The following is a 27,027-nucleotide window of genomic DNA, read 5'->3' as shown; positions in this document are numbered from 1 at the left end:
AGCGGGCGGCGGGCGCGGCGGCGGAGCACACGGCCGGCGCGGGGCAGGGCGGGTCGCAGGCCGGCGCGGCGCAGTCGGGCCCCGCCCAGCCCGGCGCGCACTCGCACGCCCACCAGCCCGCGCCGCCCACGCAGCGCCCGTGGCGGCACGGGCCGGACGCGCAGCCGTCGGCCGCGCGCTCGCAGTGCGCGCCGCCCCAGCCCGCGCGGCACGCGCACGCCCACGCGCCGCCCACCGACACGCACGTGCCGCCGTGCAGGCAGGAGCAGCTGCCCGGCGCCACCGTCGCCACCGCCACGGAGACCGCCTGCCGGTAGGTATGTTAATATGTAGCGAGTTCAACAGACTTTATTGTACCTACAGGCTACGACACCAGAAGCGATTGGCGTAGGTGGAAACCAAATTAAAAAATAGTCGTAGTCTTCTTATATAAAATTCTACATGGATTAATGGACAGTCCTGATCAGTGATCTGGTTAGTCTCCTGAATTTCAACACACAATGAATCGGTACCCATATTCATAATCGTAAGACTTTTAACTTAATTTTATGTCGCACTAAATATTATGGTCGAAATTCTCCAATCAACCGTAGGTATGTGTTCTATTAATTATATTAATACGCTTTTTCGCTTTTAGAAGGCCTTCCAACTAAACGTTACACAGATTATGATTGTGTAACGTTGTGTGTCAGATGCATCTAAAAAAAGTTGACACCAAAAAAAGTGCCGATTACGATGGTGTGCATCCTTTTCTTATTTCAAAATTATCACAAGAACTCTCTGTTCCAGTTTGGATTATATACATACCTACAATAAGTCATTAAGAGAAGGATGTTTTCCCGATATTTGGAAAAAGGCTTTAATATAATAACACACATTTCAAAAGGCGGTAATAAACAAAACGTTCAAAATTATAGGCCGATCTCTAAATTATGCGTATTAGGAAAAATTTTTGAAAAGATAGTCACAAACCAATTAAAACAGATAACATCTCGACATATTTCACAGCATCAACATGGTTTCTTCCGGGGGCGTAGCGTAGAGACTAATCTTGTACTATATGCGGACTTTATTTTGAATGCTCTTGATGCCGGCCTGCAGGTGGACGCCGTGTATGACGCCGTGTATACTGACTTTTCAAAAGCTTACGATAAAATTAATCACTCCACACTCGTAATGAAACTATCCAAGTTTGGTATACACGGTGACCTTTTCCGCTGGCTTCAATCGTAGGTATATTTCTAATAGAAGCCAAGCTGTCGCACTTAATGGTTACACTTCTGGATTCCTAAAGATTCCTTCGGGTATTCCACAAGGTTCCCATTTGGGTCCATTCTTGTTTACTGTTTATATAAACGATATAGGTTCTTGTTTTCAAAATTCACACCATCTACTTTACGCCGATGATACAAAAAATTTTATGACAGTAAATACACTTGAAGATTGTTTAAAATTGCAATCAGATTTAGAGAAGTTTGAATTATTCTGCAACATCAATCAATTATTTCTTAACCCCGATAAATGTCAAATTATTTCATTCAACAGAAAACGTAATCCCCTTATTTTCGATTACGCCTTCTCCGGTAATAATTTTTTTTTTTTTTTTTTTTTTTTTATTTGGCTCACAAATCGAAGTTGTCACTTAAATAGCCCTAAGAACAATTCACCAGAACAAAACATTTGCGGTGCAACTCCTAAAACCAGTGAGCACATCGTGCCCAGTAAAACTACATAAAATAACACTACTACTATTTTTTAGGTACTCAACGCAGAGTATATTTTACTTCTGGCTGAGGCTAGAGAACTCGAGAAAATATCGAAATCATACCTAATACCATTATAGTACGAACAGCACCTGTATAAAGGAGAATTTTGACCTACGTTAGTACGACAATAGGGTAATTTAAAGCACTTCCTATTTTCCAAACGGCTAGCAGGACGTGGAACTTCCATTTTAATGCGCGAAAGGAGTTCAGGGCAATCCACAAGACCATGTATCAGTTTGTACAGAAACAGTATGTCCAAACCTTTGCGGCGCACACTTAGAGGCCTCATTTTGTAAAAACTCAATCTTTTTTCGTATGATACCAATGTTTTGCATTGATTATTAATGTACGACAGTTGATATACAAATCTTTTCTGAATTCTCTCCAATCTACTGGAATGCACAGCATAGCTGGGAGACCAAACACAGCTGTTATATTCCAAGACACTTTTTACAATGTAATTGTAAATAGGAATCACAACACAAGGGTCCTTAAAATATTTTAATTGCCTAGAAATGAATCCGGAAAGACTGGACGATTTACTTATTATGTGATCCATGTGATCTTTGAAATTCAGTGAACTGTCCACCATGACTCCTAAGTCTCTAATACTGTATACTTGTTTAAGATTGCTACTTTTTAAAATATATGAAAGAGGCAACGTGTTCTTCTTTTTTGTGAAGTTCATGCAATAACATTTATTTTCATTTAATAGCATTCTGTTCCTGAGACACCAATCTTCAACGTGGTATAATTCTTTTTGTAGCATATTCTTATCGTCTTCGCATTGAATTCGCATATACAATTTTAAATCGTCCGCATACATTTTAAAATTACATTTTAAACTATTGGCAAGATCATTTACAAATAATAAGAAAAAAAGGGGACCCAGATGGGATCCCTGAGGCACGCCCGTTGGGATTACATTAGCTCGTGATGTATATCCTCGAATCTTGACTAATTGAGTCCGGTTACTTAAGTATGATTCGCACCAGCGGTACAAGGACCCATGAATACCCAATTCATAAATCTTTCTTAGTAATAAATTATGATCAATTAAATCGAACGCCTTACTAAAGTCCGTGTAAATAGCGTGGATTTCCTGTCCTTCATCGATAGCGCCGGCAACATCCTCAATGAAACTGACTAAGTTAGTGGTGGTAGATTTCTTTGGTAAAAAACCATGTTGTTCTGGGTGCAGTTTATGTTTAACATGCCAGTAAATTTTCTGTTGAACCAGCGATTCTAAAACTTTACCAGGTGCCGGAAGAACAGACACAGGTCGGTAATTCGATACAGCGTTCCTATCACCATTTTTATGTATTGGTGTTAACCGCGCCTTTTTCCAGTGCAGTGGGAAAATGCCATCTTTTAAAGATTTATTGTATAATTCACACAAAGGCCCAGACAAACTATCCGCGCAGTTTTTAAGAAAAACGTTCGGTATATCGTCCAAGCCGGATCCTTTATTTGGGTCAAGTTTTTTTAAAGCTGTACGTACCTCATATTCACTTATATAAATAAAACGCGTCACGGAAGTACGAGATCTAGGAGTTATTCTCGATACAAAACTACGCTTTAATTTACACATTGAATACAATATAATCTCTAAAGCCTGTAAGCAACTAGGAATGATACTTCGTCTCGCTAAACCATTTAAACAACTGTCCACTTATAAAATATTATATTATGCTTTTGTTCGCAGTATTTTGGAATTTTCATCTACTGTATGGAGCCCTTATTACAATGTCCACATTACTCGTATAGAAAAAATTCAAAATAAATTTCTATAAGCTTTAGAATATCGGACTGGATAGTGGATATACAAAAATGATTGCATTTTCACTATTTTCTAATTAATGTAGGTACCTACGTCCAGTTAGCGGACCAAAAAAAAAGTCGTATTAGTAAATAAAAAATGAGTAGGGTCATACCGGTGGGGCGATGGGCACGTCGCAGGCGGCGCCGGCCCAGCCGGGCGCGCACACGCAGCGCGCGGGCGCGGGCGGGGCGGCGGGCGCGGGGGGCGCGGGGGGCGCGGCGGGCGAGGCGCGCGCGCACGTGCCGCCGTTGGCGCACGGCACCTCGCAGTGCGGCTCGTCCACCGCAGAGCACGTCTCGCCTGGATGCGTAGAAGTTATGAGAAATTTGTCACGATATTTACTTTTATATAAAGTGACCATACCGTCCTGATGTTCAAAGTTGCATTGTATTATACGTGTTGGACCCTATGTGAACCTCCATTTTTTTTATTGTATAATCGTTTTATGGCCCCGCGAGACAGGCTGTGCCTAGTGCGGGGTCCGCTGTCATAATCTGTATATATTTTAATAACCTTCTTTTGGCAAATAAATATTATTTTATTTATTTTTTTTTTTTTATATAATAATTCGCCGTTATAACAGTGCGAGCACTCACCGGTCCAACCGTCGCGGCACGCGCAGGTGAATCCGGTGGGGCCGCTCGTGCAGGTCCCGTTGTTATGGCAAGGGTTCGGGACGCATTCGTCTATTTCTGTGAATTGAAAATTCCATGTTATGAGCCGTTTTCTACATAAATCGTTCAAATAAAATATACAATTAGATCGATAGGACGCATACGTTCTCTTGCCGCTCGCTGCGTGCAGTTCTTGCCGGCCCAGCCCGGCGCGCAGTGGCAGTAGTAGTCGCTCTGCGCGGTGTAGCACGGCGCGCCGTTCGCGCACGGTGACCCCGCGCAGTGGTCGCGGTCGTCCTGTGCCACGAGTAAATATAAGCGGCTTCGACATTGAGGCAATTATGTGAGCTGAGTAATATACAACTGACGTCAAATCGATATTAAGGTGTACCAACTCACCGAGCAGTATCGTCCGTAACAGGAGGTAAGCTAGAAGCAGAGATCGTTTAGTAGGTTAGTGGCGCCTGAGAAAGGTTAATAATATGTTATACGGGTCAATCGGAAGAATAAGAAAGATACGAGATCGAGTCGAGCGAATCGAATCGGAGCTAGGGGAACGAACCTCGCAGTCCGTGCCCGAGAAGCCGACGGGGCAGATGCAGCGGTAGGCGTCCAGCAGGTCGACGCACTCGCCGCCGTGGCGGCACGGGCGCGAGGCGCAGTCGTCCACGTCGCGCGCGCACGTGCGGCCCGCGTAGCCCGCCGCGCACGCGCAGTGGAAGTCGTCCACGAGGTCGATGCACGTGGCGCCGTTGAGGCACTGGCCCGTGCAGTCGTCCACGTTCTGGTCGCAGTCGCGGCCCGTCCAGCCCGCCAGGCAGGCGCACGCGTAGCCGCCGCCCGTGTTGTTGCACGCCGCCGCGTTCACGCACGGGCCCAGCGAGCCCTCCGGCCCGCCCGTGATCTCGGTGCATTCGTCCACGTCTGACGATATGTAAATGAAGTCAAAGTCAAACTCAAACATTTATAAATTATTCAATTAGACTTCTTTTAGAAGCACTTTCGAATCGTCATTACATATTTTTAACATTTACCACCGATTCGGAAAGCAGTATCTATGGAGAAGAACCGACAAGAAACTCCATAGTTGCTCTTTTAAAATCATTTCAATATTACAATCATGGACGTATAAAAAAAGACGGACGGTATAATATCGCCTAAACATTGAGTGAAGCCTAGTAATGGCGGCGACACATCCATGTGTGTGTGACATGTTGCCATGGCAACACTATGGCAACAGATGTCCTGATGACAATGGCCGCTGTATTTTTTTTCTATAAATTTTGTCGTAATAATTTTGTCATTAAAACATTAATGAAATAACTTGGTTCCCTGTGGAATGTAATCCCTTGTGTTTTGTTATTTAAAATTGTACTGTTGCGACACCATTTAACTACGCAAGACGGCATTTTAAATATTTTTTGTGAAACAGTGACGCAGTTAATCGGTCAACGGTTCACGACGTAATGGCGGCCGACTAGCTTACTATGGTGAGAGTGTGTGCGTGTTCATTGTCTTTACACGATCGCTAGCTTACTATGGTGGCTTCACGTTGTTTGTTCGTAATACGGCGTCCGTCTTTTTTTTATACGTCCATGATTACAATTTAATTTTTCATAATGATATGTAATTTATATCTAACTACATAAATCATAATAATCACTATCACTATCACTACTCACTACATAGTATAAAACAAAGTCGCTTTCTCTGTCCCTATGTCCCTTTGTACGCTTAAATCTTTGAATCTACGCAACGGATTTTGATGCGGTTTTTTTTAATAGATAGAGTGATTCAAGAGGAAGGTTTATATGTATAATAATATGCATTAAATAGTGGAGAAGTACTGATATTTTTGAGGTTTCTAATGTGATGTCGTAAATAATTACATTTTTTCCGCTTACATTGCAAACGCAGGCTGAACCCTACGAGTTTTATCAAAATAATGTACTAAGTATTGTACACATTGAAAAGGTCTACAGAAAAGTCCGCGATGGTATATGTCTATCTCTTATGGATAAACCACAATAACATTTTTTTGTCATTTACTTTTTACGACAAATAATAGCTAATTTTCGAAGCGATTTTCACCAATACAGCATTAATCCTTAACCAATTAAATACCTTGAATACATTGTTCATTTAATATTTGCCCTTTACACCGTATGTTACCGTTGTTATGTACCGTGAATATTTTCGAAGATATTAATTACAGATTTAAAAATTGCGGGACGTAGCGTTTGCGGCGCTACCGGCCGGCCGCCATTGCACCCGTTTTAAAAAGTCGGTTTACTGACGATAGTTGAACGTGACAACGTCCGATTGTGATTCTTGGTCGCTCGATCCGCGCTCTCGCTTGCACTTCAAGCCATACATGGAACGCCTCAGAGCGAGGTAACGCCGCATGAGTCATGTTTTTTCGCGCGTGTAGCCGGCTCTATCGAATTATAAGACGTTGTCACGTCAAAAAATTATAAGTCAAATGAAATGATTACATCTACAAGAAAAATTGTTTGTTGATTTCACTTTCATGATTATGTCAAAGTTTGGTTAATAATGTCTTATCGTCAGACAAAATTGCATTTACTTTAACCAGCCAACCAGCCAAACAGCTGATTCAGACTAACTCACGCTCACTCACGCTAACTCACTCTCACTCACGCTCACTCACGCTAATTTACGCTCACTCACGCTAACTCAGGATCACTCACGCTCACTCAGGACCACTCACGCTCACTCAGTCTGACTCACGCTAACTCAGGATCACTCACGCTCACTCAGGACCACTCACGCTCACTCAGGCTGAATCACGCTCACTCACGCTAACTCAGGCTAAATCACGCTCACTCACGCTCTCTCAGGCTAACTCACGCAAAAATAAATGTATATGACGAACAGCTTATTTTTTGTCACCGCGTTTATTATGCCTTCAGTTTATAAAATGTTTAATCGAACGGCTGAATATTTGCCGGTCAATGAAACCGTTCGTGCGGCACACGCGTGCGCAGGCGCATACCTTCGGCGCAGGTCGGCCCCTTCCAGCCGGGCGCACACTCGCAGTGGAACGCGTCGAGGCGGTCGCGGCACAGCGCGCCGTTGCGGCAGGGCGCCGAGGCGCAGTCGTCCACGTCGACGTCGCACAGCGCGCCGCCCCAGCCGCGCTCGCACGCGCAGCTGAAGCCGGCGGGCGCGCCGGGCGCGGCGGGCGCGGCGGCCAGCGCGCAGGCCCCGTGCGCGCACGGCGCGGGCGCGCACGGGTTGTCAACGCGCTCGCAGTCCGCGCCCGAGAAGCCCTCCGCGCACGTGCACAGGTACTGGTCCGGCGCCGTGTTCTCGCACGTGCCGCCGTTCTGGCACGGCTCGTGGGTCCCGCAGTAGTTTAAGTCTGAAATTATATCTATAATTAATATTGTCTGTAACTTACTTCGAAAAAAATTAACACACAATTTATATGAGCGATTGCTTATTCGATTCGCAATGGCTATTAGCATAGTATTATAGCAGAGCATCCTACTACTATTATAAAGGCGAAAGTTTGTAAGTATGGATGTATGGATGTTTGTTACTTTTTCACGTAAAAACTACTGAATGGATTTGAATGAAACTTTACCACAATATAGCTTATACACCATATCCTGCTGCATTTGCTCTATGGAATCATAGGATAGGTTTTATCCCGGAAATCCCACGGGAACGGGAACTATGCGGGTTTTTCTTTGAAAACGCGGGCGAAGCCGCGGGTGGAAAGCTAGTATTATTATAATATTATACTAGCTGTGCCGCGGGTCAAAAATAAAACATTTTTTCACGTATGAAATACGTACTCTTCGGGAAAAATCCATCTACTGCTTATGTATATAATGCGTAGCCAAGCAAACTGTAGTGTGTAGGGGAGACCGAGGGGTTTTGAAACAGAGGTGAGTAATTGAAACAGTCCCGATTTCTCGGAACTTAAAACCTTTAGCGATCTGGCAACGTCTCTTTTAACCACCTCCGCCACCAGCTATCGTGTCAGTTCACGTCGGTGGCGTCATTTGTGCAGTTGTGTAGTTCTTAATGACATGTGCCGAAAATCGCTAAAAGTAAGTATTTCATGATTTTTTACGATGCTTGTACTTTAATATTGGTTTTGTTTTTTGGGTTGAGTTATAAACGTTTTAAAAACTTTTTATCTATAGATTCTTGAAATATATACTTGGTAAATTTGATTTCTGTGTATTTACTGCTTGTTCGTGATTTGAATAAAAATTGGGAGGATTTTTCTCACCGAGGTGATTTGAAACAGACTGTTTCATCTCTCCTTGTTTTCAATTTAATATCTGACTATAGCTAAAAAGTACGAAGATTATAGGATTTTATTGTTAATTTAATGTGTTTATTTGTTTAAGCATGCCTACTAGAGGAATTAAAGCAAGAAAAAGATCAAAACGAGGCTGTAAAACTAAAAAAGGTAAGGTTGTCAAGAAAAGAAGATAATGATGAAGAAGAACAGGAATCCTGCTGCATTTGCTCTATGGAATCATATATTATTCAAATAACAGATCCAAAGAAAAGTGGGCTCATTGTCTGAAATGCCAATTGTGGGCTCATGAAGCTTGTGCTGGTGGAGAACTTTGTCTTTGACATTTTTTTGATTATTGTTCCGTAAATAGTTTATAGTAGGCACTGATTGTAATACTTAAAAAACGACTGATTATTAACTATTTTATGTCAAAGATTTAGTTTTATAAAAATGTAAAACATTTTGTTAATTCGACTGATTATAATAATTGATGTTACTCATGTCAAATTTTATTAATTTTGGTGTTTATTATTTGTATTAGACGTACTTGACTGATATGTCATTAAAATATTGCTTATAAAGGTCGTTGATTACTTGAAAATATAAGTTTTAATTAAAACCTTTGAATCAAATCATCATTTTTATTTTGCAGATCCTATTACTCCCCAGAATCATAATGTTTCAACTCTCCTCGACCTCTGTTTCATCTTACCTCGGTATGAGGGGAATTAAAACAAGTTGACTTGTTACGATTAAGTCAATTTTTCACCACCATTTTTAACGCTTACCGTTTATTTATGCTAACCATTCGCAAGTGTATAGAATAACCTATGTATGAGTTATATTAAACAAAACGTGAAAATTGTTTCAACTCCCCTCGGTCTCCCCTAATCTATTGTATGTGTGCGTCAATTACGATTGAAAAATATAGCCATACTTCTCGCGCAGGCAAACTGACCAAAAAACTTTTTTATACAGGGCAAAGAGCAGTCGAGTACCTTGATCGCAGAGGATGCCGCCCCAGTTGGTGTCGCAGGTGCAGTCCCACGAGGAGCCGTTGCAGTAGCCGTGCTTGCAGCCCGGGTAGGGCTGGCACTGCGCGCACAGCTCGCCTCGCCAGCCTGGCCGGCACCTGCGCACAGACCCGCAATGAGCTTCCGTTACATACACGCGGTTAATTCGTACGATCGATCTTACAGGCATTACTTTTTTTTTGGTCCGCTAACTGGACGTTCCAACATTTAGAAATAGTGAAAATACAATCATAATCTTTGTGACTTTTAGTTGGAGGTCCTTCTAGGAGCGAACACAACATGCAAACAATTATAAACCTACATTTGTAACAATAATTAAAACATATTAAGTAGTTACATATTTGTTAGAAAAAAATTTTTTTGATTGTACTGACCGATGCATTAAACAAGTCGAGCTCATGGCAGACAGTATTATAAGTAGAACACATACGATTGATAGGTGATTTTTGGCCGTATTTAGTGCGACATAGAATTAAGTTATCTCATGAGTGTGTGTACCTATATCTTATGAGTGTGAATACGGGTACCAATTCTTGGCGTGTTTAAATTGAGGAAACTAAGCAGATCAGGACTGTCCACCAAACCATGAAGAATTTTGTATAATACTTACAGGCATTCGCCGGGTTTGTCGCAGCGCCCATGTTGCGGATGGCAACCGTCCTTGCACACCGCTGAAAGTAATCGAAAAAAATCATTATCTTCATCGTTTTATAAAATTTAAAAATTAAGATCGTCTGTAGATAGGTTCGCTGGATACTCACGTTTCTCACAGTTGTCGCCCTGCCAGCCGGGCAGACAGCGCTTGTCGCCGGCGGGCGAGCACGCGTAGTGGCCGAACTTGTCGTCGCGGGCGCGGCAGAAGGTGGTGCAGGTGGTGTTGTAGTAGTTGGGCTGGCACAGCACGCGCACGCGATAGGCGAGCGCGGCGGCGGCGCCCGCGTGCCGCAGCGCGTGCCACTCCGCGCCTGGCTCCACGATGCCCGACCACCACGCCTCCTCGATCAGCCCCGTCTCGTCTGCAACCGATCGCGACCGTCCGTTAGGGGTTTGATAGTAACCGTACAGTGGAAACTTCGATAGGTTGCGGATTGTGCTTTGTTATTAAGCCACATAACAGTATAATTTATAAGGACACAGATGAAGCGGAAGAAAGAGGACTACGATAAAATCGGCATCGATCGCGAGCTTTCCGTGGTAGCTTTAAGTACTGTGCGACGAAGTGCTGGAACAATATCCCACCGCCGATTAAACAAGTGTGCTCAAAGTACTCTTTCAAAAAATTGTACAAAGCCCATTTACTTGATAAACAAAGTAAAAAATAGATTTATATTTATTTCGCTCCACACCGCACAGACTTGGGGCTGCCACGAGAAATCTTTTCTTTTTCTTATTATGATATTTTCACGTTTTATTTCTATACACTATCGTTATTTTATGTATTATCTTATTTATATTTATACATATTTTATTCATATCACTTTTATGTATTCGTTTTATCTATAATCATATTTTCTATATTTTATTTCTATTATATACACAAATATTATTATTTCATATACTATCTACAATCTACATATTATATTTTGTGTTTGGTACGCTGAACTTCCTCGAACGGGTATTGGCAGAATATCAGCGTCATGGTTCAAAGAACTATGGCATTGTGCTGAGCCAAGACCTTTTCAGGGAATATTGCTTTTTATTTTTCTTTTTTTTATGTCAATGTAATTTTAGTTTTTAAGTATATAATATGTAATTTTTAAATTGTTTAGTTTTAATAATTGTAAGTAATCTTATTGTAATAATTTCCTGAATAAATGATAAATAAAATAAATAAATAAATAAAATAAAATGTATTCAAATCGATCGAAACAAAAATAGTGAGAGTACCATTCTATTATAAGTTAGAGCGCGTCACATACCGGGATCAGTGTAGTTGTAGTCGTCGTAGGCTTGCAGGATCAGTGTGAAAGAGCGCTGAAAAAAAGAAATCGTTTATTACTTAATCGTTATATTCAATTACCTGATATCGAAGTGTGAATGTCGAAGGATTACAACTGTATAGTTTTAACCTTTTTGAAAATAAGTTATGTTCTAGATTTTGTAAGATTTCTTTCCGGTACGCCGTACGGGACCCTATCACCCTAATAGCCGATTTTTATATTAAAACGAATGATCAATAATAAACGTAATACGGAGGTGACTCACCGTCCAGCGGAAGGAGAAGGGAAGCGCGAGCGTGTAGAGCGGGTCGGCCAGCGTGAAGGAGTCGGTGCCCAGCACGGGCGAGGCGGCGCGGCCGAACGAGCACGCGCCCGGCGCCGCCGCCGACTGGTACTCCTTGAGGCACAGCGCGAAGCGCGTGCGGCAGGCGCGCGCGCACACCCCGCCGGCGCCCCCCGCGCCGCCCGCCCCCGCGCCGCCCGCCGCCGCGCCGCCGCCGCAGCAGGCGCCTGACGCCAGCTGCAGCCGGTAGTTGGAGAACTCGAGGATCTGCAGCTCGAACACGCCCGCCCCCGCCGCGCGCTGAAACCGAAATTGCTCTCGTTATTATCTGATAGGTGCCTGAAGGCACATTAATAGGCGGCTACCTAAAATTATTATTACTTATAATATATTATAATAGGTGAGTGATGTCAATAACTAAAAACAGTTGAATAGTTTGCAGTAGGGCCCTAGCCTAGTAAGTTTAAGGATCAGGAGGAACAATTACAGGAGGAACATTTAGAAACTGTAATTTAGAGCTCGATGTGGAATACAATGGTATTCCAAAACGAGGATCTCATGTCGAACATTTGCTATGAATACAAAATCTATGGGTAATAGGATCTCATGTCGAACATTTGCTATGAATACAAAATCTATGGGTAATAAAATGTATGGGAGCGTTTCATGTAACATTTTTGAATATTTCTCGTTTTATTTTTAAAAAGTTATAATAATTGTCATTTTACTCATTAGGGCGTATTCAGAAAGAAAGCTTGAAACTTATAAGCGCTTATCGGCGCTTGTCATGTTCATATATTTTCCTGTCAGTGCTGGTAACCCGCGCAGGAAAATATATGAACATGACAAGCGCCGATAAGCGCTTATAAGTTTCAAGCTTTCTTTCTGAATACGCCCTTAGGTATAGGTGGGTATAGTACTTTCAATATCAGTTTAAAGTTTTTTTGTTATCTGTTATAGTTACGGAATAATCGCCTGTGCACACTTAACGATTACCTACACCCTGTATACTTACTACTGTAAGTGTAATATATATTGTATTCACTTGTATTATATTCGAGATCGGTAGGTTACACACTCAGTCTGTGCCACAGAACATATTATATACTCAGGGTCTGTGCCAAGGTCTGTGCCGTCGGGCCACTCAGCCGGAGTTGTTTACAATCACAATACCGCCGCGAGGCGAGATACTGCCCCCCCCAAATATAATAATAGGAATAAAATATAATATAAAGATGTGTTATATTCATGTTATGTAAAACGCTAATTTTTACTACACCCCCAGCAAAAGCAAAATAATACAAGATAACGCAAAATTACTATAAAATTACATGAAACGAAACAACACTTGATTGACAGCTGACATATAGGTACTATTGAATATTGATGACATCAAGATTGACATTTGACAATTGACATGTACGACAATTGATAACTGTTATGATGTCATTTCAAATTACTTTAGATAATAAATTGCCTCAATAAGGGTCTCCACATTCAAATCACTTACATACCAGGTCATACTGGTATAGGCGGTAATGAGATGGCTGACTCTTTGGCTAAGTCTGCTACGCAAGTGGGTTGCAATACTCACTTCAGTAATTATAGTCAAGACCTTGTTCCACTATCAAAATTGCGTTTGGATGGGAAGTGGTTGAATCTTTGGCAAGAGTCCAGCCGCACAAAAGGTAAATTCTATTGGGATATTCAGCCTACTATTCCACACAAACCGTGGTTTTTCCGTTTTCGCAAATTTGACAAACTAGTAACATCCACTATCTGTCGACTCCGCTTCGGCCATGCTTGTACTCCTGTCCACCTGGCGAAAATTAGAGTACGTGATCACTCTATTTGTGAGTGTGGTTTGGATGAAGGTACTACTGACCACCTATTCTTTGAATGTACCAAGCTTCGTTCTTCATTACTGGATGTCCTCCCTCCTGAAATCCCTCGTCCCACAAATTTTAAATGTTTGTTGACATTAGTGCCTTCCAAATTTGTTGAAATTCTATCTAAATTTATTTCCTTTAACAAACTAAAGTATTAACCCCGTATTATATTTATAAACTATATTAGTGTATCCTGTAGTCTGTAATATATATAACCTGTATTGTCTTATGTGTTTGTTCTAGCCGCTCCAAGTTGATCAAAATTTCTGCATTTTCCCACTCAGTTCCAAATGTTAAATGTCACAACCGAACAAGTCTAACTGGCTGAAATTTGAGTCCTGTCTCTCCCATATATACTGGACATTGGCGAAGTCCCTTTTTATTGGGTGGAGCCATTAATTAAGAGAAGAAGAAGAAGAAGTACTTTAGATAATATTTTAAAACCAACACAATAATTTATAAAAATATTATTATAAGCACAAAAGAGGTTAATAACAGGTAATTGAACATGCAGAACGAGATTATTTGAGAAAAGAGAACATAAGACGCAACATTAGAGGTGATGTTTGTTTGAAAGGGACGTACGTACAGTATACAAACAAAATGTTATAAAATATAATCTTTTAGGCCTAGTTACGCCTTTAGAGTGATTATTTGATACGGACGATATGGGATCACTGGGAATTAAATGCACATCATCCACTCGCGCGCACGGAAGTGTTTAAATCGCGTAAGCAAGTATGTACTTAGCTTGGTACTTATGGCCGTCAGGACCGATAATGAAGACGTTGCCATCTTTGGTCCAACATTTGGCGAGACCAAATTTCTTCCGAGCGACCGTGAAGGTTTCGTGTCGCGATTTTGTCAGATATTTAGAGAGACGGTGTCAACCGGTGCCTTTAAACTTGGTTTTAGAGAACCACACAGCATTCTTCACTGGCGTATCCCTGAATTTAACCAACAAAGGACGAGGTTTGCCAGAATCATTACTCACATGGCCCATCTGATGACAGCGACTGAAGGAATCAATATTGAGATTCAGCGACTGGAGCTTGCTGGACAAAGTTGATAGAAGAGTTGATGGAGACTAATTCTACAGCTTTAGTGTCTTCTTTGTTTTCTTCGTTGACTCCATATAATAGAAGGATCTTACGACGGGTGCGAATTTCCTGAATATCATGGAGCTTGAACAACGTCTCAACTTCACTCTGCAGGATTTTTTTAAGCGATGACATTATAAAGTTTTGTAAGAGAGCAAACTCAGTAGTGATATTTGAGGCGGTGGGAGTGTTGTTGGACTGCAGTTGCGTTTGAAACTCAGACATCCGTCAGTACATCAGGTGTTAAAGTTCTCTGTCATCTGTTTGATATTGTCTCTTAAGTTCACCATCTTAAATAACAATAATCAGTGTTGGTGGTTTTGCAAATAAAAAGGAAAGTAAGGATTATATGCTGGTAGGTGTATTAGCTTAGAAACTCATACATTTATAATAGGAAAGTAACTATGTAAGTATATTAAATTATTTTTAAAACTTATTTATAACTTAGACCTATAGCTTTGCTACCCTCGAAAAAAGTCTCATAAATAAACATGTTTTCCTTACTTGGTACAGCATTTTTCAAGTTTGATCTGTTATGTTATGTTGTTTACTGGAAAAGAATAATGACAAAAACAATACACACATCAACAAAGAGATATTTGGTTTTGTAGGTTTGTACAAATATGTACAAATTTTGTGATATTGTTAATGGAAGAATTTATAGGTCACTAGCATTCGCATGCATTATCAAAGAAAAACCCGCATGGGTCTCATTCCATTCAATTTATTGTAATTGGTTCAGTAGTATTTGCGTGAAACAGTAATATTACATGTAAACATATATATACACATTACACATACATCCATCCTCACAAACTTTCGCATTTATAATATTTGTAGGTAGGATAAGATTTTAAGGTCTTTACCTAAAAGCAAAGAAAAACATTTCATGCCTTTTCAATTTTCATAATAATATTAGTTTTTCTCACCAAGGTAGAATCTTGCATAAAATAATATAATAAGGATCAACAAAATTTAGGTATAGTTTCTTGTTAGGAAACTACTTATACCTAAATTTTGACTAAAATGCCCGAGTTTTTTTTTTTTAATTATATATAAAAAATCAAGAGTTGTCAGAATTTAAATTAATTTACCAACAATACCGGTTATTCTTACTTAAAATTGAATACCAAATTCTTATTGTGTGTTGTGGTTTGAGGTCCTGTGTTCTTTGGAAATTCGTAAAGTTATTAATCAGTATAAATTAGCAGTTAAAATAATTTGCATGCTGTTTAGTAACAGCCAAACATGCTGTAATATAGTATTGTAAGTTGTAACACCTTCATATACACCATGTTTTAATGCAAATAAAGTACTTATTTACCATTTGCGTATAACTTCAATGGCCTGTTTTAGGTCAACATGATATAAAACAACTAGGATAATGAAAGAACACTCATAGTGTTCTTTCATTATCCCAGTTTTCCCTTGCTATCATAGATAGCTGCTTATTATTTATGATGCATGCTGATTCGAACGGATTAAGAACTTTAGGTGCTGATACCTACTGCTTGATCTAAATTACGTTTATTGTAAATAAATTTCATACACGAACACTAATTGTAAAATGAAACAGATCTTTCAGTTACAGAAAACAATACCTTAACTTTTACGTTCAATTCTTTCACTTAGGAATTAGAATGCTTTTCATTAAGTGTTCGAAACTCGACCAAAGATATAAAGAACGACAGATAAAACAAAAACGTTGTGTGGTGAAACCACGGTAAAAGTGAAACTTAGGCACAAAATTATCGTATTTGTACGATAATTATCGTACGGTTCGACCGTCACGCGACATGCGCTACACAGACCAAAAAGTTTGAGACGATGTAATAAAAGTTTCACTTTAAAAATAACATGGTTTTCACTTTTTCAGTACAGTAAATAGATTGAAACTGAAGCGTAGGGCGGCGAGGCGTGTCGGCGCAGGCCCCGCCCGGCCGCTGAGCATGCCGCCGCGGCCGGCGGCTCTACGCACGGCTTTCTGCGTGACACAATCCTCGCCAGCGGCTCCCTCCAAGAGTTAGGTATACGCACAACACTTATTGATCACAAAACATAAGTCACGTTAGGCTTGTTGATGTCGTTCTCTTTATAAAAGACTAGCTTTCCGCCTGCGGCTTCGCCCGCGTTTTCAAAAAAAAACCCGCATAGTTCCCGTTCCCGTGGGATTTCCGGGATAAAACCTAGCCTATGTCACTCAGAAATGATGTAGCTTTCCAACAGTGAAAGAATTTTTCAAATCTGCCAAGTAGTTTCGGAGCCTATTCAATTCATACAACCAAACAAACAAACAAAAAATCAAACCTTTCCTCTTTATAATATTTGTATAGATGTATAGATAAAGAATAACACGAGCATAGTTTATAAATTTATTTGAATCTCCTGTCAACGATAGGCATTGGGCACATATTGACGATACTAACAACTAACGACTATATTATTATTCATAATAAGAAGTGTCTTGCTGCAACAAAATACCTATATGTATGAAATTGTAAAATGAAGTGTAGCGCTTCATCGTCAGAAACAGCAAACTGTCTCCAAGTCATTTAGGTATGTATATTTGTACCCTTTTGCTCTTCCCCTTCTACGCGGCGCGGGCGCCCCTTTTGTATGTTTTTAGAATATTATATAAAAATAATAATTTTAAATACAAGGAAAACTTTGACAAGTGTAATTACCTACTCTTATGATTTAACTTGTCGTAAAACGTGGTGTTTATTTCCATTGTTTTAAATTAGAATTAAATTATTTGTTGTTTCCCTTTTTGGGTGTTTGAGTTTGACTCATACATATTTTGAAATCGCGAAAATAAGTATCTAGTAAATAATTTTATGATATTGAATTATATGATTTGATGAATGGAACGAGATAGGATACCTACCTACCTATGTGATAATAGGTAGGTAGGTATCCTATCTCGTTCCATATATGATTTTTTTAAACATACAATATTTCACGACATAGGTAGGTACTTGAGCAGTATTACTGTATAATTATTAATAAACTAGCGGTCCGCCCCGACTTCGCCCGTGGTACACATTTACGTTTTCTCTACATAAAAACCATCCTCGTACTTCAAGGAATATAATAAAAAAAGAATTATCGAAATCGGTTCAGCCGTTCTCGAGTTATGCGCTTACCAACACATTTTGCGATTCATTTTTATATATAAGAAGAAGAAGACAAGCTCTGAATCGAGTGTGACCTCGGTCAGTTATTTATGAATGTATGTCCGCGCATACCGCACGGCCGCATGTCCCCGGTCGATATTTAATGCAATCGAATATTTCATACCTTCGTCTATAAAATACCAGCACATAAGTCAAATGCGCTGGCTTTTTTTGTAAATTAGAAATCTGCTTCATATTTAGCAATTTAATGTCTAAGGACATGTTTTTGCGATCAATTGCGCTCGAATATGATATTTAGGTATATAGTTATACATGACTAGCAAACCGGGCGAACTCCTTTTCGCCACCAGAGACACCTTTTCTTTGCTATAAACCTCACGGAGCCCGAGACCTTTCTAACGAATGCAAAACCGTGGAAAAAATTCCATAGTGAAATATAAAAGAACGCTCATAGAGCAACAATGGTTGGATACAAGGTTGGATAGGACAGCGGACAGGCACGTCAGTCGGTCGGGCGGACAGCGGAGGGTCGGTCAAGTTGTCAGCTGTCAAGTTCAAAGTGCGTCGCGGCCCGCGGGCCGCGCATGCGCTAGTGTCGCGAACTGCCCCGCGCCCCCCGCGCGCCCCGCACCCCGCACCCGCGCCGCTTGCGCTCGAGCGCAGATTTTCCCACGCACATTATCGCGAGCCAGAGCTTTAGGCTTGCTGCACACTCCTGAGGTACGCATATCATTTAAAGAATAAAGAGTCGCAGGTGAAACTTAAATATTTTAATACCTAGTGAAAAATGTCTACATTATAATATTATCTCTATTAAGGGTGCGTATACCTACTTATAGCAAAATTACCAATCTTCTATTAGATGATACGTGTAATATTCAAGACCAAATCTAAAAAATAAAATATATCAAACTAGACGATATTTTCAAGGATTCTGTTTGATCAAAAACATAAATAATTTTGGAAAATCCAAAAGTGCACGCCTCATAATTTTTTTTAATAATTATTTATTAATTATTATTTTTGTTTATTTAATAACAATTAAACCACATCGAATCAGACCCTGAAAAATGAAAGGGTTCTATTCCTGAGCATACTCAAGCGTAAGAGAAAAAAAAAGACTCGATTAGTAAAGTATTTCGGTCGCTGTTCGTCGATGATCGTGTTAACAAGAAAATCCTCCGCACATACAGACACACGGACGTCCAAGACAGAACTTTTTTAAACTGTTTTTTAACTAGTTTAAATAACAAAAATGACATCAAAAATATCATGAACGTTAAAAATAGTGTTTTTTCTTAATATGTGTGTGTGTATGTACTTATTATCTTACAAGTGCAATGTATGATACATAAAGACATTTTAAGTTTGAAAAATCAGATGTTTTGCGCGAAGTGACAGTAGTACCCACCTCAACGCTTCGCTTATGAGGCGTGCAAAATTAAAATATTAAAATTGACTCGATAAAAAAAATCACGAAGTTATCTCTAATTTTCACACTTTTAAGTTTTCTACTTGACATGGTAACTATAAATAGTACCCAATAGTACCTAACAATATGATTTTTTTTTTCATGAATAATTATATTAAAACATTTGCGATATATTTGTCAGATCATTTTGTGTAAGTAATTATTTTTAGTTTTGGTTTTACGTAATCTCTTTTATCGTATAGTTTGATACCTAATTAGTAATTATATATTATACTAGCGGTCCGCCCCGGCTTCGCCCGTGGTACATATGAAAAATAGATGTTGGCCGATTCTCAGACTTACCCGATATGCACAGAAAATTTCATGAGAATCGGTCCACCCGTTTCGGAGGAGTATGCAGACTGACATTGTGACACGAGAATTTTATATAGGGTGATTTTTTTGCTGGTTTCTTTTTGGCAATACTGTTTTTGATAGATCACGCGTGAATCGTGTCTTGTGTCTTTATCAAACTTGTTCAGTTTGGTCTATAATTTAACCATGAATCGACTTACGAACGAACAACGCTTGCAAATTATTGAATTTTACTATCAAAATGCATGCTCGGTTAAGAGAGTGTGAAGTCGGTTAAGAAGTGCGCGATGCACTTCATCGATTGGCGATTTTATTTTTTTTTGCTTAAAATGGAAGAATTGGACATGCCTCACACGTGGTTTCAAAAAGACGGTGCCACATGCCACACGGCACACGAAATAATAGCCCAATTGAGAGCCGCCTTCGGCGAACAGTTTATCTCACGTTTTGGGCCCGTCGATTGGCCGCCTAGATCGCGTGATCAAACGCCTTTGGACTATTTCTTATGCCTACAGGGATAAACCAGCAACGATTGACGCACTGGTAGCCAATATTGAAGCATTTAAGTATTCGTGATATACCGGCCGATATGTTGTAGAGAGTGTGCCGAAATTAGGCCTTGCGAATGGGCCATCTAAACTGGAGCCGCGGCCATCATTTGCATGAAATCATCTTCAAACATTAAATTATATTGATCGTTTTATCAATTCCATTATAGATTACATCAACATTTTCAAGTTTTTTGTGTTTTTTTTGAAAATCAAATCCTATACTTACCTCTTAAAAAATCACCCTTTATGTACATATAAGATTTTATTTTTTAGATTTTGTCTTGAATATTACACGTATCATCTAATAGAAGATTGGTAATTTTGATTTATATCCCCTCTTAAATAGTTGGGTAGGTAATTGGATTATTATCTCGGATGTTAGAGTCATTTGAAATCCCTAAATTATTATTGGAGCAATGTTTCAAAATTTTACCTAATACATATTCCGCGTGCGCTGCGGAACCTAAAAACGATATGTAATAAAATAACGTTATATACATACACAATAAGCCATCGGTGGTATACACCCAAGTATAATTATTGTAGTCACATTAAAGTTTTTGTTTAATTTTTTTACTTAAAATATGACTGGTACCTTCTAGTGGTGAAATTAATGAACCTATTATATTAAGTAAATAAATTAATTAAAATATGTGTTGTTGCAAATTAAGAAATCAATCTAAATATGAATACAATATCTTATGTTATAATGGGAAAGTGTTTCTTTTTTTCACGTTGCAACGGAGTGATTTTCAGAGTTACTTTTGTGCCTGGAGTCGAGCATATTATAGTGTCTGAGCTACAGGTAAAGGGTACTTTCGTCCGGAGTTAATTCTCATTCCGATGGGTATTTCCTTGAGCACGCTGGCGAAAGCTAGTAGCTAATATAAAAGAGAGGTTTGTATATTTCGCTTTAGTCAATTATGCTCTATCAATGTTGTATCTCCGGTCAACCCGGATCAATTAGTGGCTTTTTATTCATATTTGACCCATTTACACAAAAATTTTGCTCTCCTTTTTAGTGAGGCTTAAACTAAAAAAAGTACATGTACACAGTTATCATTCTGTGTAATATTATACAATACATAGAGATAATAAAAATTTTGTGAAATTTCAAAAAATAATAATGTCGGGCGGTCCTTAGTATCGATTTATTAAAATGTAGTGTTGACAGACATTAAAAATAATGTGACGATTGAAATGTCGGCTCGCCTTACGGAGCGAGCGGCCGCAGCGCCTTGTCGCCTTATCGCCTTGTACGGCTCCAGAATACATAACTTTATTGATCGCGTTACATCACATCAATTACATAATGGACACTATCATATTTTAAGGTAAACGACACAAATTTATGACTTTTTGGTAGGTACGGTGTTTTTTCTGATTTGCAGCGAATGAGTGAAATATGTCAATCATTATAAAATAACAACCGCCCAGACTTCGCCCTCGGTACATACACGTACATATAATTAAGTCTAAAGCGCACAGGGATGACATTGTATCCAATGTTGACAGAATTTGTGAAATCGGTTTAGACTCTATGGTTTAGAGTTTAGACCTACAATAAGCTACCTATGTCTTACGAGTAGCTGTTCCTATGATTAGCGAGTTCATACAAACAAACAAACTCTTTCGCTTTATATTGTTAGTATAGTTTTATCTGCGATGTACAGCATTTTAATTATATGTTTATACCAAATATATATTTTCTTTTATTTGTAGACGGGTACATCAGTCGCGTCACGCGTGTGAAGGCGGTACCAGTGTCGCCTGGCCGGGCAGCACATGGCCACTCCGGAGCAATTAGCCGAGACTACAGATAAAAACAACAACAGAACAACGTGCTGACATGTTCATCTTGAAACGTTCAAGTGTTTGGTAGCTAAAAGAAATATAATCGGTTGCGTTAAAAGATAAGGTTAGTAAACCGATAAATTGTCTTATGGTATAACATTTCGTAAAAGTTGAATAGGGATTTTGTATCTGAATAGTCGTCAACACAACTCAATACAAATAGAAAAGACTAGCAATGCCCTGCGGTTTCACCCGCATAGATAGCGATATCGTGACAGTGAAAAGTCTACAATAGGTCGGACTATAGGTTTAATTTTTAATCACATGAAAATCACCTTCACCCCGTCCCGCACTACGCCTGCTCATTATACATAGTACCTACTATTTTCTGTAGATGACACTTTTAAAAATTCGTTATAGGTATCTTTTGAATGGAATATCCAATTTTTTTTATTTAAAAAGTATTTTTCTGGTATTGAAACAGTCTATAATAAAACATCATTTAATGGGATAAGGATTAATATATGTGTATGGATAACATGGTTTGATTACTGTCGGCACTTCTATTTACTTTGAAAACGTAAAAAAGTTGTTGTAGTAACATAACTACTGAAGATGGACATATGGTATCGCGGACTTTCTTGTAGATATTGATCCATTCTATAATACCGTAGAACATTTTTTTGTTCTATCTTCAATAGATTCCGCACTCGACTCGCGACTCCGTCCGCGCGGATGTCGGTCTTCGCGTGGATGGTTTATTTCTCCATTTTGAGTAACTCTGACAGTAACATCTTATAAATATCTATTGGACTCAAATACGGCTAGGCCTATAATAATACCCAACGTGTGTTCGCTGTTCTACAGAACAACGTCTATGGATAAAACTGAAAAATTAAGATTATTTTTTTTCTTCGTATTTTTTCAGGATAAAAAGTATCCTATTTTACGCCCAGGATAATAAGGTATAATTATACCAAGTTTCATCGAAATCGAACCGTTAGTTTTCACGTGATGTCTTCACATACAGACAGACAGACAGACAAAAATTTTTTTAATCACATATTTGGGTTTGGTATCGATTCAGTAACACCCCCTGCTATTTATTTTTTCAATATTTTCAATGTACTATATTATATGTATAGATTTTTTACACCTTGGGTTATTATTGCATTTTTGTAAGGATCTCTAATTTTTTTGAAAATGCAATATAGCCTATGTTGCTCAGTGAAGATGCAGCTTTCTAATGGTGAAAGAATTTTTGAAATCGGTCCAGTAGTTTATGCGTGAAAACCATACATACATACATACTTACATAATTACAAACTTTTCCTCTTTATAATATTAGTATAGATAACACGGTTAGAATATTACATATTATGATAGGAAGATCAATGGACTGTTGCGATTTTTTTGTGTCGTTATTGTGATCTCGATAATGATTCTCAAGCATTGAGAGAAAACAATTTTTGTTTAATGAAATCTTATACATAATACAAAATGTTCGAGACCAAATTTGAACACCAAATTGGCTAAGCATCCGTGTACGCAAGCTCGAGGATCGTCAGTTAAATGTGTGGTGGAAAGTTCGATTCCAGCCTTCACCTCCATTTCCTGAGCCAGTGAGAGCAAAGTCAATAACAATATGTAAATGGAAATAGCCGTGCTACAAGCATCCCAACGATGTAAGAGCGCATTCCCCGATGGCCAGCCGCCCTGGGAGCGGATGCGAGCGCAATGCCGCCGCGCCGCCAGCGCCTGGCTGCGGCGGAAGGCCGCGTTGCGTTTGCCTTATCGCGCCGCTCTGTGACCATACTCGGATCACTCTCGCCATTATCTATTTATATTGAGCTAAATTACTCTGGGAATTTATTTTAACTTAATTACGCACCTACGTTTAGATCATTTAATATTCTCCTTTTGAGTAGTATAGCTAGCTTTCGAACTATATTCAGGTTCTGTTGTGGTGTTGCTGTGTACATTTTATTTATTGAACTTACCTTTGTTGTATCGTCCCGATTGCTTTTAACTATGTAAGTGAATAGGTTACATGTTATGTGGAGGACTTTATTGTAATCAATGATAATTTTGCAAAAATTAATCCCTATACATAATTTTGTTCGGGAACCCAGATTTGTATAACTAATGCAAACAGTCAAACGCTAAGTTAATATAGCCGTAAAGTTACTGAATTTTATTAATTTTTGGCAAACATTTCTGAAGTTTTTCTTTCATAAGATTCTTCTGACAAAAACAAACACAACAAAAACGAATTATAAAAATTGGTCCAGCTGTTCACGCGTGAATCGTGATGACATGACCAAGGCAAATATTATATTAAATCATTTTTTTATACTAGATATAGATACTTGCGTTACTAAAAAATATGGAACATCTTAATATATATAAATCTCGTGTCACAATGTTTGTCCTCAATGGACTCCTAAACCACTTAACCGATTATAATAAAATTCGCACACCATGTGCAGTTCGATCCAACTTGAGAGATAGGATAGTTTAAACATGTAGGTAGTTACCACGGGCGAAGCCGGAGCGGACCACTAGTTGTTCATAAAAATAAGCTAAGATCGCTAAGATCGAAATATAGGGCTTTTCAATAAGTAGATTTTGGTGGCCTGTTATCCTGGTTATTTCGTTAAAAACGTTCGTTGTATTTTTGTTATAAACTGCAATGCCATGTGACAATGAGCAATATGCACAAATAGTAAAACTTTGTGATCAAAATGAGTGTTTATTACAAAAATAGCATTCAAAGCCGTTTCTTCAAAGTTTGGTGGCCAAAATTTGAGACGATGTATTAGGGCAATAAAATATAATCGCTCAATATCTGAATGTTCAAGTACCAAATGGAGGCGAACATTGCCGTAGTCCATGTAAGTAAACACAAACTACATAACCTGAAGCTGTCGATTCCCGACTTGAACTTGGGCTTGGACTTTTAAAGACTTTAACATACAAAATCGATTGAAAACAATTAGAGCACAAATATTGTCTTACGAATTATACCAAGAGCTCCTTTGACCCTGTTACACTTTTTACTGAGGGCTTTTTATTAGAGTTTGCGGGCCTATGGAAGAATCAATTTAACCGGATCTGAGCAGAAATAAATGACATATTATGTAATTCTCACTAAAACTACAAAAAGATGCACTGCAGGCTCGTACCTCAGGGCGATTTGTCAATCTGTTATTGAAATTTGAAATTCATACTAATTGCGGAACTTTATTCACACCTATGCAGCAACCTGACATCGATGTAAATTATACATTACATTAGGTTACTATTATACATACGATAAAAAGGTAGAGGTAGTTACAATCTTTAATTCAATCTTTCTCTGGATTAGATATGAATTTTCCGACATCCTAAATATTAGAATGTCAATCTCAATATTTATGAAGTTACAAGTTTTTTTTTGGGAATGATCACTTGCGAGTCCCCAGGTCAACGACTGGTCAAGTCATCTAAAGTCGATTCCGACATTTCTCATAAATTATTAATGAAACAGGTTCTCGGCGTGCAATTTGAAGCTCAATTTGACAAATATTAATAGTAATTTAGCTAGGATTCGACTCTTTTAAAATTTAATAATCATAAATTGTAACTTAATTTGACACCGTAGACAGAATGTGGTCGCGGCCGGGGAACATTTGAAAACAAACGTCGAAGGTTATCGGAAGATTGATGACGGCGAGGTTTGTGAAAGTGTCGGGAGCAGGTGGCCCACCGCTGCGCCCGCGCGCCGGGCCGCCGGGCCGGGCCAGCGCGCGCTCATCTCGCCTTCGGAGCGTTCACAGGTGGAATGTGCAGTTATTGTGAAAGTGCGAGTTCCGCGAGAAAGGAAGCTCTTGTCTATTTCATGATGTCAATTAGCGACATCATCAGTTAAGCCCACATGGGCAATTATATTGAGTCGCATCGGATCCGGTGGATGGAAGATAATGTGTCGCTAGGACACGACGATGGAAGATAATGGTCGTCAGTTCCACGTTAATTAAGAACATTAAACGGTCAATGAATGCGCCCGCGCCGCTCACACGCGACTCCCGGCCGCTATCTCCCTATTATGCGTAATTCTATAGCCGCTGTCGCCTCTTGAAATGTAATTTGCACTTTTGTTTTAATCGTCACTTTTTTGCTCAATCTTGATGTTCATAATTTAAGCACTATCCCAGGCCCCAGCCTTTTCCTGATTATGAAAAATATTTTTTGAAAAATTTATTGAGAATTTTTTTTTGTTTACAAGTATCACTTTCCTATCTGCCTTACATACCTATTTAAGTAATATGGTAATTCTTAATGACTCTACATCCATTCCTATTTCCTATATGGTTGGATAGTCTTTGTTTACATTTATAATTTGTCATGATTCGGAGTCTATTGACTGTCTCGACAAGACTAATTCTGGATAACAATTCGTTCGGTAAGCTTAAAATGATATAATTGAATCCGGTGGATCGCAGGGCGAAGGGAACAGCCGGAGCAGTGAGCACCTACTTGCAGCAGGCAGGCGAGGGCGAGGGCGAGCAGCAGCGGCGCGTGCCGCTCGGCGCGCGGGCGCATGGGGTCAGCGAGGCGCAGGGCGCCGGCGCCGGGAGCGCGCCCGCATGCCGCGCCTGGTCGCCAGCAACCACACTGCACTGCACTGTCTGCACCAGCACTGGCTCGGAGCCCACTCGCGCGCCGCGCCAACTGTCGCGTGGGGTGACGTATCGTGTCGAGGGCGCGAGACGTGTGCTCGCCGCGGGGCCCAGAGAGGCACTGCCGGCCCGCGCCGCTGCTCCCCGCCCCGCCCCACACGCGGACCACCAGAAGGCGGTCGACCGCCGATCCTCATCTCGACTAGGTACGTCGTACGCTCACGATTCACTTTACCATCCCGGGCCGAGATCGTTTAGCGCATTCGAAAGATTATACGGTTATTACTTGTCCTGCGCCGCATACTAAACGCCGTTTTGTTGCAAACGATACGAGTCCACGTCTTCGTCTTTAAATAAATAAGTTTTGA

General features: G+C 39.8%; 1 protein-coding gene across 1 annotated transcript; it reads right to left on the bottom strand.

Moving 5' to 3' along the window:
- Nucleotides 1-7: 7 nt before the first annotated feature.
- On the bottom strand, nucleotides 8-26,733 carry Ser (protein serrate; the record flags this gene model as incomplete). The annotated part of the gene is made up of 12 exons (XM_089706396.1): nucleotides 26,517-26,733; nucleotides 11,724-12,041; nucleotides 11,438-11,492; nucleotides 10,280-10,534; nucleotides 10,129-10,189; nucleotides 9,483-9,616; nucleotides 7,219-7,587; nucleotides 4,765-5,126; nucleotides 4,367-4,499; nucleotides 4,185-4,280; nucleotides 3,701-3,888; nucleotides 8-307 (listed from the first exon to the last, which is right to left on the bottom strand). Coding segments are annotated over exons 1-12 (2,337 nt in total), but the record flags the coding sequence as incomplete, so codon positions are not given.
- Between the last annotated feature and the right edge of the window lie 294 nt (nucleotides 26,734-27,027).

Source organism: Colias philodice, chromosome 18, assembly GCF_061535455.1.
Source record: "Colias philodice isolate Cphi_HAF_F1 chromosome 18, ilColPhil1 Martin Lab GWU primary, whole genome shotgun sequence".
Lineage (NCBI taxonomy): Eukaryota > Metazoa > Arthropoda > Insecta > Lepidoptera > Pieridae > Colias > Colias philodice.
Note: the sequence above shows the minus strand (reverse complement) of the source record. Positions and strands in the feature narration are given on the sequence as shown.